Source organism: Setaria viridis, chromosome 6 (genome assembly GCF_005286985.2).
Source record: "Setaria viridis chromosome 6, Setaria_viridis_v4.0, whole genome shotgun sequence".
NCBI lineage: Eukaryota > Viridiplantae > Streptophyta > Magnoliopsida > Poales > Poaceae > Setaria > Setaria viridis.
In genome coordinates this window covers 5,105,185-5,122,348 of record NC_048268.2, presented here as the reverse complement: position 1 = coordinate 5,122,348, position 17,164 = coordinate 5,105,185, and the positions used below count along the sequence as shown (strand labels likewise).

Genomic DNA, 17,164 nt, shown 5'->3' with positions numbered 1-17,164 from the left:
TTAGTGGTAAACCTTATATTATATGGTCTAGGAATACTATAAGAATTTTCCAAAGTATTAGGAACTATTTTGGGGAATTTTGTATGGTTTCTAATATAAAGGTAATGGGATTCTTATGGGTTTATTTGGGGTGGTTTCTTGGTTCTAGGGGTACGTGGCATAAGTTTTGAGGTGTCAGCTTACGAAATTGCTTAAAATATATTCTAGTATTTTTGAGAATTTATCGAGTACTTTTGGAGCTAAAAAATTGGAAAGGGAGATTTTGGTGTACACTCATAGGATTTGCCTATTGGTTGAAAAAGATTTTATTTGGTTTAATATCTCACTAATGTGCAAAAAGGGTTTGGATGGTTTTGAAAGGTTTGCAAATTTATCTAATATTTTTAGGAATTTTGGTGGAACTTTTAGATAAAAGAAATGGGCGGAATAACATTTGGTGTATGCTATACCTGGTGTACCTGGCATTTTTAGCTCAGTTATGACTGACAGGTGGGCCCTAGTCAGCGCGGCCAGTGGGACGCGTCCGCGCTTTACTATGCGGTGGACTGAGGCTATGGACTCGTGGACCAGTGCGTGAATGTGTGGGTGGTCCACTAGACCAGCTGCATGGAGGGTGTGGTGGCTAGCTGGGCGATGACTAGGCCGATGGGGCTGCGTGCATGTGCGATCAACACGTGGGACCAGAGCTGGAGTGGATGCCATGTCCGCGCCACGCGGGAGCGCTGCCCAAGATGGGTGCCGAAGCGCGGTAGCGAGGCAAGGGAGCTCGCCGTTCCAGGTTATCACTTGGAGTGAGAAGTTGCTCTATGAGCTCGGGATGTCATGACAGAGCGATTGGGGTAGGTCTAGGAGTTCATCGGGGTCCAAGGTGGCCGGCATAGCTCGCCGGAGTGGAGGCGGCGGCACAGGGTGAAGGAAAGACACGACTAGAGGGGGTTTGGGGTCATGATACTGATATGGGAGTGACTAGGAGAGCTAGGCACGCATATTGGGGTAAATGGGCAGGTCGGGGTTGGTCGGAGTGGCGTTGGCGGTTCACTAGAGTCCAGCGGCGGTGTGGCTAATGGGGTGAAGGGGTTGAAGAGAGCTAAGGGCTCGAGCAAGAACTTCGAGAAGAGTAGGGTGGCACCTGGGGGGAGGGCGTGTGCAAGCAGCACCGCAGCTGGGAAGCGATCAACGGTGAGTGGCACGGCGGGGTTTAGCGGCAGCAATTGAGTGGGAGGGGAGCGGCTAGCTTGGGTACCGCTGCGATACGGGAAGAGGTGGCTAGGGTCCGCACGACGTACTCGACTTCGACCTGGCCCGTGTTCACGGTAGTTAGCACACCAATTTGTGAACCGCAAGCACACGGATCAGTTGTAGCTCTTCCCTCAGAGTACTCCCCCAAGGTTTACCAATCCGTAGAACAAGTGGATTTGCACGCTTAACTAGGTATTAATCTAAGTAACCGAAAGCACTTGGTGTATAAGATTGATCTAACTAATCAAAGCAAGTAGAAAGAGTAAAGGTATGCACAAGATAGATAAAACACTTGTCCTAGGGATCTAGGATCACTTGCAAATGCAATCGCCAAGAGTTAACAAAACAGATCTAAGTGTTATCATGAGTGGATGTGAATCAAGCCTAACACTTTCCCTCCCACATACTAGTCACTACACAGGGGTACTCAATTATCGAACAAAGAATATGGCAAGATGATTGTTCTAGGAAAGCAAAGATGCAACCCAAAGCAGCGTTGGCCAGCCATTCATGAAAGTACATCATCAAGATATGAAAGATAACAGATTGATCTCACAAAGAGGTTCGGCAATTACAAATCAAGATCTCCATACAACCCTGGGGATAAACAGAGACTTTACCCCATGATCTTACACATGTTGATAAATTTTAGGGTAAAGGATGCCCTGTAGATCAACTGGACCGAAGACGACGACGAACGGGTCCAGGAAAGACCCAAGCCGATCGGCCTGGGCACCTTTGAGCCGATCGACTCCGGGGTTTTTTTCCTCCTCTGGTGCTCCTCTTCGCGTGGCCTCCTTTGGATCCGATCTTTTCTCCATTTTTCCTACTTGTGGCAGTGGTGGATGGTGCTTTCATGGTGATCTCCTCTCTCTCTCTGTCTCTCTCTTCCTTGATCCAATGGGGTTGTATTTATAGTCCCTTGTAGGCGGAGGCTCTGGGTCAATGTTAGTGAAAAAACCCTCGAGGATGTTGTGGACGTCACGCTGAAGAAATGGGGGCTCAACCGGGCCTAGGATTGGGCTAGGCCGATCGTCCTGGACCCTTTCTGGCCCTCCTGGTCCTCTCCTTCCTCGTGCTGGCTCCCCTCGACGACCCATGTCCAAATATTCATTTAGCTCCTTGTGAAAACCCCCTTGATTATGTCGTATTTCTGCCAAAACACAACATGCTCCAAAATACGTGTATGCAATAATGAGGTTATTTCACGTACCAAGTGGCGGGTTAGTGTAAGAATAACCATGAAAATACTAGTTAAACAACACTAAAAGTGTGTAAATAACGAGCATCAATAATCCCCACACTTAGCTCATGCTCGTCTTCAAACAAGTCTGATAAATGGCATTTTCTGAAGTGACCATAATATCCTCCATATTCTAATGAATGGTATTTTCTAAGTACCTCTTCTCTTTCCTTTCTTGGAATGCATCTTCTTAATACTCCATCTGCTCCATATCTGTATAAATAAGGTGCAGATCAATAGTATTTCTTGCTTTCAGCAATAACCTTTCTTCTTTCATTCCTGTCCAAATGATGTAAAGGGGCTCTTTTTATTGCTATGATAATGTCATTCATCCAATCATCTTTGTCAAGTATTCTATATAGATGATGATCTCTCCTTCAATCTTCAATAGGCTCTTTTCCGCTATCTTGTTGATACATTCTTGACAAATGATCCACCACAACATTTTCTGATCCCTTTTTATCTCTAATTTCCACATCAAATTCTTGTAACAATAATATGCAGCGGATCAAACATGGTTTGGCATCTTTTCTTGGACAAAAGATACTTGATTGTAGCATGGTTAGTGTATAAGATCACCTTAGAATTCACAATGTATGATCTGAATTTTTAACAAGCGAATACCACTACGAGCAATTTCTTCTCCGTAGTTGCATAATTAATTTGAGTCTCATTTAAAGTCTTGCTAGCATAGTAAATTGTGTGTACCTTCCATTCTTTTCTTTGTCCAAGAACTGCTCCAACGGCGTAATCACTTGCATCGCACATTATCTCAAAAGACAGACTCCAATCCAGAGGTTGAATGATAGGTGCGCTGATAAGTGATTGTTTTAATGTTCTGAAAGCATGGAGACGGTCTTCATTGAATTCAAAGTTGACATCTTTTTGCAGGAGTTGCATCAATGGCTTTGTTATCTTCACAAAATCTTTGATAAACCTCGTGTAGAATCCAGCGTGTCCAAGAAAGCTTCTTAATGACTTGATGTCTGTTGGAGGAGGCAACTTTTCTACAGTCTCAATCTTTGCCTTATCAACTTCTATTCCTCTCTCCGAGATTGCGTGCCCTAACACTATTCCTTGCTTCACCATGAAGTGGCACTTTTCCCAATTCAGGACTAGATCAACTTCTCCACAATGCAGAAGTGAGAGTGCTTCACTAACCTTTCAATCATTTCATCAATAAACGGCAAAGGAAAATGATCCTTCCTTGTTGTCTTGTTCATCTTCCGGTAATCAATACACATCCTCCATCCTGTCACTATCCTCTAGGGAATTAGCTCATTCTTCTCATTTGTTACCATGGTTAATCCTCCTTTCTTTGGCACGCAATGCACATGACTCACCCATTCACTGTGAGTAACCGGATAGATTATCCCGATGTTAAGCAATTTGATCACTTCTTTCTTCACTACATCACGCATGGCATAGCTCAACATTCTTTGATTCTCCACAACTATGTTTAGATTGATCTTCCAATTATATCTGATGAGTGCAGAAGGCCAGACTGATTCCTTTCAAGTTGTTGATCGTATATCCAATCAACTTTCGATGTTTTCTCAATAAATTCAGCAACTTCTTAATTTCTTCTTGGCTTAGCTCGTGACGGACAATAACTGGATATGTCTTGTTGTCTCCCAAATATTCATATTTTAAACCCTTAGGCAATGGCTTTTGCTCGACATCTGGTGCTTTTGGTTCTTGTTGTGTCAAGTTTCCGATGTCTTCAAATTTTTCTTCACCCATAGTTCCATATTATGGTGACAATACTTCCATCGCTTCTCCCAATTCATCATCTTGGCCATCCTCATTATTTTCCATGACTCTCAGCAAAGGTTCCCTGAAATTTTCCGTAAAGTGCACACTCTCTACCTCCTCATTATCAGGAGATAGAGGTAGAATTTGACGAGAAGCAGGTAGAAAATCATATGTATATTTTGCATCATCAAGATTTATAGTCACTTTGCCCTTCCCAGCATCGAGCACAGCGTTAACCAACTTAAGAAAAGGCCTACCAAGGATTATATCATCATGTTCATTGTGGCAAGCATCAATAACAAAGAAATCAGTTGGTATAACTTTTTCTAAGATAGCAACATCTAAATCTCTAAGCGCACCCAAAGGTTTGGTTGTTCTACCATCTCCCATGATTAATGTGATCAGGGTTGGAGCAAATTGCAAGGTTCGACTATAAAGCTTATCATAAAGATTCAAAGATATAACACTTACATGAGCTCCTATGTCGCAAAGTGCTGTGCAATTAATATGAGTAGTAGGCAATGATGCTCCTTCATCTTGATTGGTACCGATTGCATAAACTTGTGCCAGACTAGCAAATGGCAATGATTCGAGCTTCACTCTCATGATCCTTTTCACTTCGGTGACATAATCTGGGTTTACTTCTTCTTCACTGAAAAACTTTTGAATTATTTCTCCAGTTGTTTCTTTGTCAAGGACATACCCATTATGTCTTTCTAGTGGAAAATATGTCTCTACAGCTCTTACCAACCCCTTTTGATTTGGATATGGTCTATGCTTATCAAATATTTCACTGAAATCGATAGGCACCCAATCTATTTGTTCAAACTCCCGCAGGGACTTTGCATTGGCCAGACTTCGGGCTTTATATGTTTCTAGTTTACCGTTCTTGATGTGTCGAGTGGGTTCCTCCTCCTTGTGTGCCGGTCCTTCTTCTTTTTGCACCACATGTTCTTCTTTTGTATCTTTCTAGAGTTCTCTTCTGAAAATTTCAGCAAGTATTTGTCCTTGATTTTCTTGATTTTGTACTCCAAGATTGATAGCTATCCCATTCTCTATTCACAGCTGCACCTCTGCTAATTTTCTGTAATAGTTGAGCAGCCTCCCTTAGTGTTTTCTCCATAAGATCTCCTCCTGCACACATTTGAACGAACTCCCAACATTTTTGGATTAGCGCAAAATAGAATCTATGCAACAACACATCATCTGAGAATCCAAGCTTTGGTCCTTATTCAAGTAATCTATTAAATCTTGATCTATTCCTTCATCTTCTCCTTGCACAAAATTGATCACTTCCTTTTTCGAAGGTTTTGAACTTTGCTTACGGAGAAAAATCTTCCACAAAACTTTGTCATCAATGTCTCCCAATTACCCTTCACATCGAAAGAAGCTTCCGCATACCATCGTTTTCCTTCGCCTCCAAGTGAAAACAGGAACAAATTCCATATGAACCAAGCTGGTGGAGCTCCCTCTTATTGTAGCATGTTGCAAAGTATCATCAATCGCTCAATGTGCTTGTATGGATTTTCAATCTCCTGTCCTTAGAAAGGGTTACTCTTAGCTGTCTCGATGATTCCTTGATTCAATTCATATTGCGTGGCTACAAGTATCGAGTCGAATTTTTGCATGTCGAATTGGTTTGTCAATGGTATTGCATAATCCCTTAGTGACTTTTCCCCTTCCTCCTTCTTTTGATTGATCATAGCCATCTGGACAAAAAAATAAAATAAAAACAAAGACTTTCTTTTCTAGAGAAAAGGTTAGATGTTAGAGGTCAAAAATCAATATAAAGTTGAATGTAGCAAAATTGACTTGTTCCTCGGCAACGGCGTCAGAAAAGCTTGTTGACGGGAGTTAACACGCCAATTTATTAACCGCAAGCGCACGGATCAGTTGTAGCTCTTCCCTCAGAGTACTCCCCTAAGATTTACCAATCTGTGGAACAAGTGGATTTGCATGCTTAACTAGGTATTAATCTAAGTAACTGAAAGCACTTGGTGTCTAAGATTGATCTAACTAATCTAAGCAATCTAGATCAAAGCAGGTAGAGAGAATAAAGGTGTGCACAAGATAGATAAAACGCTTGTCTTAGGGATCTAGGATCACTTGCAGATGCAATCGCTAAGAGTTAACAAAATAGATCTAAGTATCCACCAAGCCCAACACTTTCCCTCCCACATACTAGTCACTACATACGGGTACTCAACTATCGAACAAAGAACACGGCAAGATGATTGTTCTAGGAAAGCAAAGATGCAACCCAAAGTAGCACTAGCTAGCCGTTCATGAAAGTACATCATCAAGATATGAAAGTTAACAGATTGATCTCACAAAGAGGTTCGACAATTACAAATCAAGATCTCCATACAACAGTAGCTTCCTGAATATTTGTTCATGTTGAAAGCTAGTTTATTTATTCAAGTTCCTTGCTGCTAGAATTTATTGGCTTACAATTTTTTATGCTCTTTATCAGTAACATATTCCTCCCTAAAATAGTTGCTAGCAAAATCATTATGGTTACTTGCACGTGTCTTTTGTTTAACCTCTAGCATGTTGTCATCGTAGTTCATTCCTAAACATGTTTCTTTTTGGTAGATAACATTATATTTATATACTCTACTTGATCTTTGAACCATGTATGATTGAGTTGCTGCACTCTTTAAACTTGAGGTTATGCATGTGTCATCACCTTTCAATTAACTCATACATATGCATTGCCATGTAGATAACCCGTTAGTCGCCGGTCTTTATGAATTGATCGTCGTGTCCGAGAGTGAGCAGCCCGAAGCCTCTCAAGTTGAAGCGCCACAAGACAACCAAAGTTCAGAAGAACCCAAGCCTAGTTTGGAACAACTACTCATCTACGTATTGATGTGTATTTCAGATTCCAGATAAAGCCCAGATGTAAAACATGAGGAAATGGCTTTCATTGGGTTAAACAATAAAATAATTAGTCAAAATTTCTACGAGCAGAAGCATAGATTAAACTGCGACAAGAAGTTACCCAAGGGCCCCAATCCCAGGAGTAGAAGTATCTGATCCCCTTGGATGGAGCTTCTGACTAAACAAAAGCAAGGTAGCTGAAACTACAGAAACATCGATGTCAAATCATTAATTCACTATGTAATCCTCACAAGGAGCCAAAATTATAGAAACATTAACCACCATCACCTCCTAGGATAACTTATGAATAAGAATCATAGAGCCAACAGTACATCTCCTAGGATAACTGTCGTCAGAACAAAGTCAGAACTAAATTCCAAATTGCCAACTATTCCGTTTATCAACCAAAAAACCAGCAATGGTTCATGACAATACAGAGACACATTCCACCTAAAAATTACTTCGTCAAAGTGTATGACATGTTTGTACTGTAGCAAGTTCAACTAATTCAGAGAATTTCTTATGATGGATTGCCAAACTTAATTAACCTTTTTTACAGTACAACGGATGAGAATGAACCGACCAATAGCAGTGCCTACCGACAAACCTACAGGAGATCTCACCCATCAGGAACTGCAAGGAGCAATGAAGCATAGATCTTCACCGCGTAACCATCACGAACCCTAGCTACCACCAATGTATAGGAGATCTTACCCATCAGGAACTGCAAGGAGCACATCTGTGAACAGGAACAGAGAACATTGAATCATCCGAGATTTGCTATCCAGCGAGAGAGAGGGCTGTGGGTGAGGACTGTGCGGGGCCGGCGTGGAGGCGGTCGACAACTGAGGTTACTCACATGCCGTCGCCGCTTTCGTGCGTATAGCTGCCCCCTTCGCATGGTTCGCCTCCTCCGGGTTCCTGCAGTGCTGAAGGTCAGCAAGGATGTAGCGAGGACGCGCCAGAGATGGAGATCGATGGTGGCAGCCGTACTCATCGACATTGGGGAAGACCTGCTCGATTCGAGATGTGCCCTATGCGGCAGATTGTACGCAGTGCCAAGGGCAACTAGATGGCAACTCTGTAACTCTATAAAAAGTGCCAAATGCTGAAGATGATGAAACTTAAACTTAGGCTCTGAAGCAATGATCTTAACTAGCCATCTCTAAGTTACTAAGTAACATCACTAGGAGGATTAACATAAATATACTTGTTTCCAAATAAATAAATAGTGCCATTCACCTGCACTAATGGCAAGAAAATCTTCATTGATTTTATCAGTTTTGTATGTGAGTTGTGGATAACCTCAAAGTACAGTAGCATGTTATCTGATCTTCCTGTTTCTATTGATGTTATAATTGTTTTTAACCTTAATGGCTTATTTAGATTTGTTTAATTCAGTAACTATGTTCTTAGATCAAATATTTATTTAATATTTTTGCTACTTTCACATTATTATTGTTTTATTGAAAGCTATGGGTATTGATATAAATGTTTTGTTGCCCGTCACGATCACAGTATGCAATAAAAGCCCTTGATACCTACCTGCAAAATTCTCCAGATCGAACGGCCGATAATCATGATCAGACGGCCATAGAAATATGAAATCTCGCACCAAAAAACCAAAGGGCTCGATTGAGATTTGAGAGACGGCCTGGCACCCCACGCTTTCCCCTCCCCTCCCAAATCCCCGGCCCCGCCGCCGGGCCTCCGCCGCCGCCCTCGCCGCGGATCACGTTCGCGGCGGCTTGCCCCGCTTCCGTGCGGCGTCGACAGGAGGAGGAGGAGGCGCAGAGGCGGGGAAGGCTGTCGCCGGATCTTGTGGCGCCGCCGTGCGCCGGGAGTGATCATGAGCTCGAGAAACCTCGTCCGATCTCCCGTGAGTTCTCCCCCGCCGTTCTCGTCTGCGCCTTGTTTTTGCTTGCTTGTTTCTTCGTTTTGCCATGCCCACTTCTGTAGCCGTCGATACGATTTGGTTGCTGTGTGAAAGCGCGAGGGGAAAGGTTCTTGCTTTCTGAAGTTGGGGGAAGGAGATGGATGAGGAGTGGGACGAACATCTCAATTTTACCCTGTGAATAGCCTATGAGCATAGAGCTGCAAGCTTTGGGATATATTGCGTGTACATTGTTGTGCAATATCTATTGTCCTTTTGGTGTCAAAATGCAGAAGCTAGAAGGCGTTTGAGATCTTATGCAGCAAGTGAATTCATCATGTAGCATAAGATTAATTGACGTTTAGGACATAGAAATTTGTTTTTCAAGTCTGATATTGCACACATTTCGGGATATCCATTGGAATTTGAGTTATCAAACATCTTACCAAATTTCAGGGATATGTTGCTTGTACAATGTAATTGTTTGCTTTCATCCTTAGCAAGTGTGTATAAAATACCGCTTTAGAGATCATCTGTTTACTATTGTCCATTTTCGTCCATCTGCTTCATATTCTGCGGATTTTAACTAATATTGTCTAAGTTATTGGACGTACCTTACCTCTTTTGCTCATATGTTATGTAATCATCATGGCAGGTTTCCTGTAGTGCTTCTATTAATGGATGCTTCACTTCCAATACATGTCGTTCAAGAAACTACCATCAACATTCTCATAACACTAGTTTGCAAAGTTTCCAAGCGTACCAGACACTTTTGCCTCACAAATTAAGAAAATCAGCTCAGCGGAACACTTCATTTTTCACCCAGAGGAAGTTTATACTGCACTGTTCATCAGACCTTAGTACCTCATGCAGAGAAGAAGTGCCCAACTACTTAGCTGTCAGTGTTTTGCAAGACCAAGCAAATACAAGACAGGGAGCTGTTCGTAAAGTTCTTGTCATCTTGAATCCTAATTCAGGATTTCGAAGCACTCGGGATGTTTTCTACAAGAAAGTGCAATCGAAACTAAAGGTAATATGTTCCTAACTTTTCAGTCAAAACCTTGCCATTTATCATTTACACTTATGTACGGTGTATTCAATTGTTCATCTGATTTTCTTTCATATCCAATGAGATGAATATCGTTACCAATTTAGTTCTGTAAAATACACAGCATGGACAAGACCATGAGAAAAATAGATTCTATATGTGTTAGAAGAAGATCACTAATACGCTTCTTTAGTACCTTTACCTGTAATTTATATATTTTTGCGTTGAATTTTGATCTGGTGCAGCTTTCAGGCTTCATGATGGAAGTTGTCGAAACAGCATATGCTGGTCATGCAAAGGTTCTTGCTTCTACTGTTGACCTCAAAAAATTCCCTGATGGTAATATCTATTTTATATCATTTATTGCAAGTTTCCATTCTATTTCACCATTCAATGTGCTATCTTCTCTCTTGTTTACAGGTATTGTATGTGTTGGTGGCGATGGAATTGTAAATGAGGTGAGCTCTGTTCCTATGTTTATTTCTTCATAGAAACTGAACTGGGATACCTTGCTTTATTGCACCTATGGACTTTCATGTAGTACACATATAAGCCATGTATGTGTTTGATGGGTTTATTTTCGTTGATCTCATAAAAGCTACCATTTTGAGCTCATAGTTAGTGCCAACCTCCAAAAGTTGTTATTTACATGTAGTAATTTGGACTAGTATGTAGCACTGACACTTCTTTGAGTCTTCGCCTGGTGGTGGACATAACTGCACCCTGGACATATGTAGAAGCATTTTGGATTGTTTTTCTGTCTAAAATTTATTTATCTTGCTAATGATATACCTCTATACCAGAGGGGTGGTGGTGCAGTTGGCTAGCACGTAGGTCTCATAGCTAAAGCGAGTGATCCTGAGGTCGAAAGTTCGAGCCTCTCTCACCCCAATGTTTTGTCCAACGAAGGCCTCCGGAGGCACTTGTGCGTAGTGGAACCCTAAGGTGTGACAGTATTGTGAAGAGAGGCAGAGGCAGACCAAAATTGACATGGGAAGAGGCAATAAAAGGAGATTTGAAGGGATGGAATATACCCAAAGATTTAGCCCTGGATAGGAGTGCTTGGAAAGCAGCTATTCATGTGCCCGAACCCTGATTTGTGGCTCTTGTTGGGTTTCAACTCTAGCCTACCCCAACTTGCTTGGGATTGAAAGGCTATGTTGTTGTTGTTGTTGTTGTAATGATATACCTCTATGTATCAATTCAGGTTTTGAATGGTTTACTTGGTAGAGATGATTTTGAAGTGGCAATTCGACTTCCCATTGGGATAATACCTGCTGGTTCTGATAATTCGTTGGTGTGGACTGTTCTTGGCATCAAGGATCCTGTTTCTGCTGCAATTGCTTTAGCTAAGGTAATTTGGTTATATTGTGTTCAACTATTTCATAACTAGGTCGTCCAACCATGAAGTGACATACTCTCTCTGTTTCAAAATGTAGGTCGTTATAGCTTTTTTTAGGTTCATACATTTTGCTACATATCTAGACATAGTGTCTATCTAGGTGTATAGCAACATCTATGAACCTAGAAATGCCAAAACGACCTACAATTTGGAACGAAGGGAATATCTGATATCTTCAAACTTGACAGTACATACTAATTTGTAAGGTCATTCGTATTGCAGGGCGGTTTCACACCAATAGATGTGTTTGCTGTAAAATGGATCCAAGCAGGTGTTACTCATTTTGGTTTGACAGCTTCCTACTATGGTTTTGTAGCTGATGGTAAGTTTTCATTCTTCCGGATGTCTAATTCTGATGTAATGCACTTGATTTCTTAACTAGGTTCCAATTCTGTCGATCTAGGTTAGAAGTTATATAGAATGTTTGTTACTGCCAGATAATCTGAAGTAAGGCATGGCCTCTAGCAAGATTATGATAATTGTTGTTTGGGCTTAATTGTTAGCATTTACCAAGGAAAAAAAGGGATTTTACATGGGATGTTTGAAACTACAGGACATAGAGAGGTAAGGAGGGTGTGCCCAGTGCTGAAAGCTCCCACACAACGGAATTTCTAGAGTCTAACCATTGCTTAATTTTGGCAAGGAGGCTGGTTCGAAAAGGACTTGGAGATAAGAACAACAATAAATAATAGAACTTTGAGCCATGGTCTTGACAGCTAAATTAGGATTAGAAGGGGATATGCGGGTTTGTACGATATCTGGGTAATTGAAATACTCCCATAATCACTTCTGTTGTATTGTCAAGAATTTTTTTTTGAGATCTACTCTCAAGAAATAGAGATAAATGACTTAAAAATTTGCACTACAGATATCAAGCATGCCACCATTGTTATTTGTATTTCTTGCTTACTTACATCTTATCGACTGATAACACTACTTGCAAATCTACAATTCCAGATGTTCTGAAAGTGATGCGTCTTGTCTTCTACCCGTATTCATATATGCTATGTTTTAGTCAACTTATAGCTTAAAACATGTTCTTTTTCTTTCCAGTTCTGCAACTATCTGAAAACTTCCGCCTGCAGCTTGGTCCCTTCCGATATGTTGCTGCTGGCCTTCTGAAGTTCCTTTCATTACCTCAATACAGATTTGAGGTGGAATATCTGCCTTTATCACCTGGGACAAATCCTGAGCTGAAATCACCGACGGAAAAAAGTCATGAGCAACTTTCTAATGATGGCAAGGTTACGGGAGGTGTACAACTTGATGGTAGGATTGGAGATAGCTGGGTTACCAGGAAAGGGGAGTTTCTTGGCATTTTTGTCTGCAATCACTTTTGCAAGCCTGCACGGGGGTTACTTTCTCCAATTATTGCACCGAAAGCTCAGCATGATGATGGCAGTCTGGACTTGATTCTTGTCCGTGGAAGTGGCAGACTCAAACTATTTTGCTTCTTCATCGCCTATCAGCTTTGCTGGCATCTCCTACTCCCTTATGTGGAATATGTCAAGGTATTGTGACTGACTCGTATTTCTTCACATCACTCCTTGCAGCACTTAGTATAACCAGGTTTACAATGCCAGTTCTAGACATCCTTAAACTTACTAGCCTACGTTTTTCTTGTGTTTGGGGATACTTGACTGCCTCAATCAATTTACAAACCGAGGGAGGTTTGTAAATTACCTTCCACTCATATGTGGTATTTGATTTTGTAACAATTGCTCGCAGGTGAAACAAGTAAAGATTAGGCCGGTTGGCAATACTCACAATGGTTGTGGTGTCGATGGGGAGCTTCTTCGCGGAGAGGGCAAAACCGAATGGCAGTGCTCGCTGCTTCCAGCACAAGGCCGTTTGCTTGGTCGGCATCCCGGTTCTTCAAAGTAGCTCCCCCTGGCAGTCGTTCTGCTGTGTTGAGCAATACTGCCATTGTTTATTTATGGAAAGCAAAAGAATTTATCGTCCACTACTGTTTTCAACTATGTACTGTGAATTATGTAAAAAAAAAATATTGTTCACAACCTTGTCGCGTGGTGGTCCTGTGGGGATGCGCTTCAAAAAAAGAAAAGAAAAGAAAAGAAAGAGTCCCATCAGGATGCTCGGTCCGGACTAAGGTGGAGGGAATATAGCAAACGGTGAGATTCATCAACTCTCCTTTCTGCACCATATGTTTCCCGCAATTTTATTGATTTCTCTTAGCGTTGACGATCAAGAAAGATTACATTGGTTTAAGGCTAGTGTATGAAGTAAAATTGCGTAAACTTGATCGTCCTTTGACAGATACGGTCTGTTTTGATTCAGTTTAGTGAAAGTTTCGAATTTTTCTATGAAAAAAATAAAGGTGGAACACTACGTTTAACACTTGTATGCGATTGGTTTGTTGACAATTCGCCACTTTCAGTGAAGAAGTACACCTAGCTAAGGGAGATTTTTTTTGTTTTTGCTAGAAACAAGACATTTTTTCTTGATCTTATTTTTTTCCACATCCATTTTCCATAAAATACATGATTTGGAACATTTCACAACATTCTGTGGCTTAAAAAACATGGAAACAAAACCTAAAAGCTTGCCTTCATCAGCTCAACTAAATTGCTTGAGGAACCAGGTTTTTTTTTAAAAAAAAAACACCGGTTGATGTCAGCTGCCAACATGATGCTTTTCGCCCGCATATTACCTCTGTGACCTATCTGCACGCCTGCCTCAGTTCCCAGCGAGGGGGAGAAGAGCTAAAGGTGCGAGCGACGCAGCAGCATGTAGACCTGGCTTGGCAGGGGTAGATCGACGCCGGCCGGCTTGGGAGGAGCAGGCCGACACCGGGAAAGCAGCACGTCCTCGAACAGCTAGCAATGGCGGCAGCCGCAATAGGAGAGCCATGACGGGGCGACCAAAGTGATTAACCAGGTTCTTGGAGCGGTGCTTTGCCTCATTCTCTCTCTTCATCGCTCGATTTGCCTCTGGCAAACGCAAAGGAAGAGAAAACAAGGGATTGGAGTGGATTTTTCCATTCCTGTGAAATAGGCATCCCTCTACAGTATTCCAGAGGAAAGAAATCGCCGTTTCCTCCGTTCCAAACGCTCAGTCTAGCTTCCTTTCCTCTGCTTTGTGATTCCTACGATTTTCCTTTGAAAATCCTCTGTTCCAAACGAGGCCTAAGAGGTTTTTAGACTAAGAGGTTTTTTAGGCATAACTCTTTATTCATCAACAGAGTTATAAGAATTACAAACACGGTCAAACTTGCTTACCAAACTCAGCATAAATCGCACTCCTTGTGATGGTGTGAGCATCCACGTTCGAGCACATATTTTTATGAACAAAATCAGCAGTGCCAAATGAGACTTAAGAGGTAGAAGATGACTGGCTGCAGTAGTTGCCTTGTTGAGCTGCATAGTTCATAATGGGCTGAGCGAGAAAAGGTAGCCCATTTATCTTTCATTTCTCTTTTTCTTTGATTTACACATGAAAAAACAGCTCGACTAGCTAGTCGCCGAGGTGTCCTGGACTCCTGGTGCCCAGGGTCACCTACTCGCCTCACCTCGATAGGGCGCCATGACAACTATGATGAACACAAAGGAGATGGGTTTTAGTCTAGGGTTCCAAAGACCCGGCTAACCCCTTCATTTTATTATATATTGGGAAAAACATTGAGTAGTTGCGGGTTACTGGATAAACGCATCTAATGAGGAATATATGGATCTCAGTCTAAGAGCCTGCACACCGGCACGGATATAATGACCGCATATAAAATCTAGTTCTATATATGGGCAGAGCTAGATGCCCCCTGCACAAGGATTACACAATTTGATACGCCAACATGATCTTGTTGAAATTCTTAAAATCTCGCGCGCAAACATTTCTAGTCACCGGCACAACAATTAATTAAAAATTATTTTGATCTGTTTTTGGGCACATGTTAATAAGTTTCAACCAAAGAAGAAGAAAGAAGCAGCAGCAAAGATTGATCAAAACTTCTACTCTAGTGCTATATAACGGCCACTGCGTTCCTAGGGTGAGATAGACCTTAACTAGTTATTTGGTATACAAAAATTGCAGACGATTTTTGCGTCCGACGTCCAGACGGCGGTACACAGAATAGTTCCTTACTTAGAGGATGCAAGCAATGATGCACCCAAGGTGATCTACTTCGACGGATGGTATGGACTGGGTGCTTCAGCTGTGCTTAGAGCTATAGCTGAGCATCCTCCACCATCTCTGTCGGAAAAAATCGATAAGATCATACACATTGACTGCTCCAGGTGGAAGAGCCGAATGGCACTGCAAAGGGCAATCACGGACGAGCTTAACCTTACTCAACATGTAGCAGCTGATTTCGACAAGCAAGACTAGGAGGATGATTTCATGGGGTAGACCAAAGCTCCAGAGCTGAGATTGGAATGTTGGTCTAAATTGATCTTTTCCATTAGCCACCGCCACAAAGGAGCAGTTTGAGGTACATATAGGCCAACCATGGGTAGGTGGCTTAGAAGCTAAGCAAAGCATCTAATAAAGAGCATCTAACACTAGTAGAGAACTGACATTCCATCTACCCCTTTTGTCCTGTTTAATATTGGACCCGTGACTAAAGTGGCGTGCCACCGAAGGCCACAATTGTTCCGGTTGGAGTTACCAGCCGGGATTAAACCTTTTGTCCCGGTTGGAGTTACCAGCCAGGACAAAACCACCAATCGGGACAAAAGGGGTTGTATTTTGTCCTGGTTAAAATTTCCAACCCCGAGCCACTCCACTCCACTAGCCTCCTCTCCATCTCCATGGCGATGAAGCAACCCTAGGAGAGGTGCTGTCCGAATTTTTTTCCTCATTTCCGTGGGGATTTCGCTCATCCAAAGGTTAGCTACTTCATCCTCCCTTCATTTATTGTTATTATGCTTTAGAGAGGGAGAAAAATGAGTTTTTTAGAATGTGGGAGAATGGAGAGGATTTTATTTATACATGTTTTTGAGCTAGAATTTGATGGATAGCTTTTATATACGATTCGTATTAGTTAAAAACTTGATCAATATTAGGTATGAGAAAAAATAGAGTAAATGTGTTTTTAATATTTAGTCATTGCAATAAAATTAAGGTAAATAAATTGTAGGTGTAACAAAATAGAATTTGGTTATTGCTACAATTTTTCATGTCACTGTAATTTAACAATAAATGTATTTCTTTGACCAATAATTTATTTATCTTATGTTTAATGCAAGAACTAAATATTATAAACAATAATATGTTCATTTTCCACATAATACGATGCAAACGGACTGGCAATGAATGTACCACCTCCGTTCCTCCAATCCTAGTTAATAATGTCTACACATGGCATAAATGTGCTTACGCTATTCTCTACACGTAACTCAATCTTCTCTGAAGTTTATGGAGAGTCACCTCTGCTCCTCCAGAACCAGAAAATAATGGTAGAACAGAAGAGCGTCGAATCTACAAACTCGAGCTGAATATCATAAAAGAATCTTAAAATAGTATTCCAAACACCTTTTGGAGCCTAATTCTCGTAATAGAAGTATGCTGGCCCAATATCCTCTTCAGGCAAAGATCTATTCACTGACCTTTGTCGGGCATACACCCCAGGTCCACGAGTAGGCCTTGGACGGCCCACCAAGGGACGTACTCGGACAAGATCAGAACAAGGATGGGCGTATCCTACTCGGATTAGTCTTGTATGTTTATGGAAAACTATTCGGGCCATTACCGAGTAGAACTCTGTAA

The 17,164-nt window shown here is 41.6% G+C and overlaps 1 protein-coding gene across 1 annotated transcript; it reads left to right on the top strand.

The window, feature by feature from the left end:
- Positions 1-8,752: 8,752 nt before the first annotated feature.
- Positions 8,753-13,589, top strand: LOC117861419 (sphingoid long-chain bases kinase 1). The gene is made up of 8 exons (XM_034744977.2): positions 8,753-8,999; positions 9,649-10,023; positions 10,287-10,380; positions 10,462-10,499; positions 11,249-11,395; positions 11,666-11,765; positions 12,497-12,954; positions 13,172-13,589. Exons 1-8 carry the CDS (start codon positions 8,970-8,972, stop codon positions 13,325-13,327), a joined length of 1,398 nt encoding a protein of 465 aa, XP_034600868.1. The 5' UTR covers positions 8,753-8,969; the 3' UTR covers positions 13,328-13,589.
- The last annotated feature ends 3,575 nt before the right edge of the window (positions 13,590-17,164 follow it).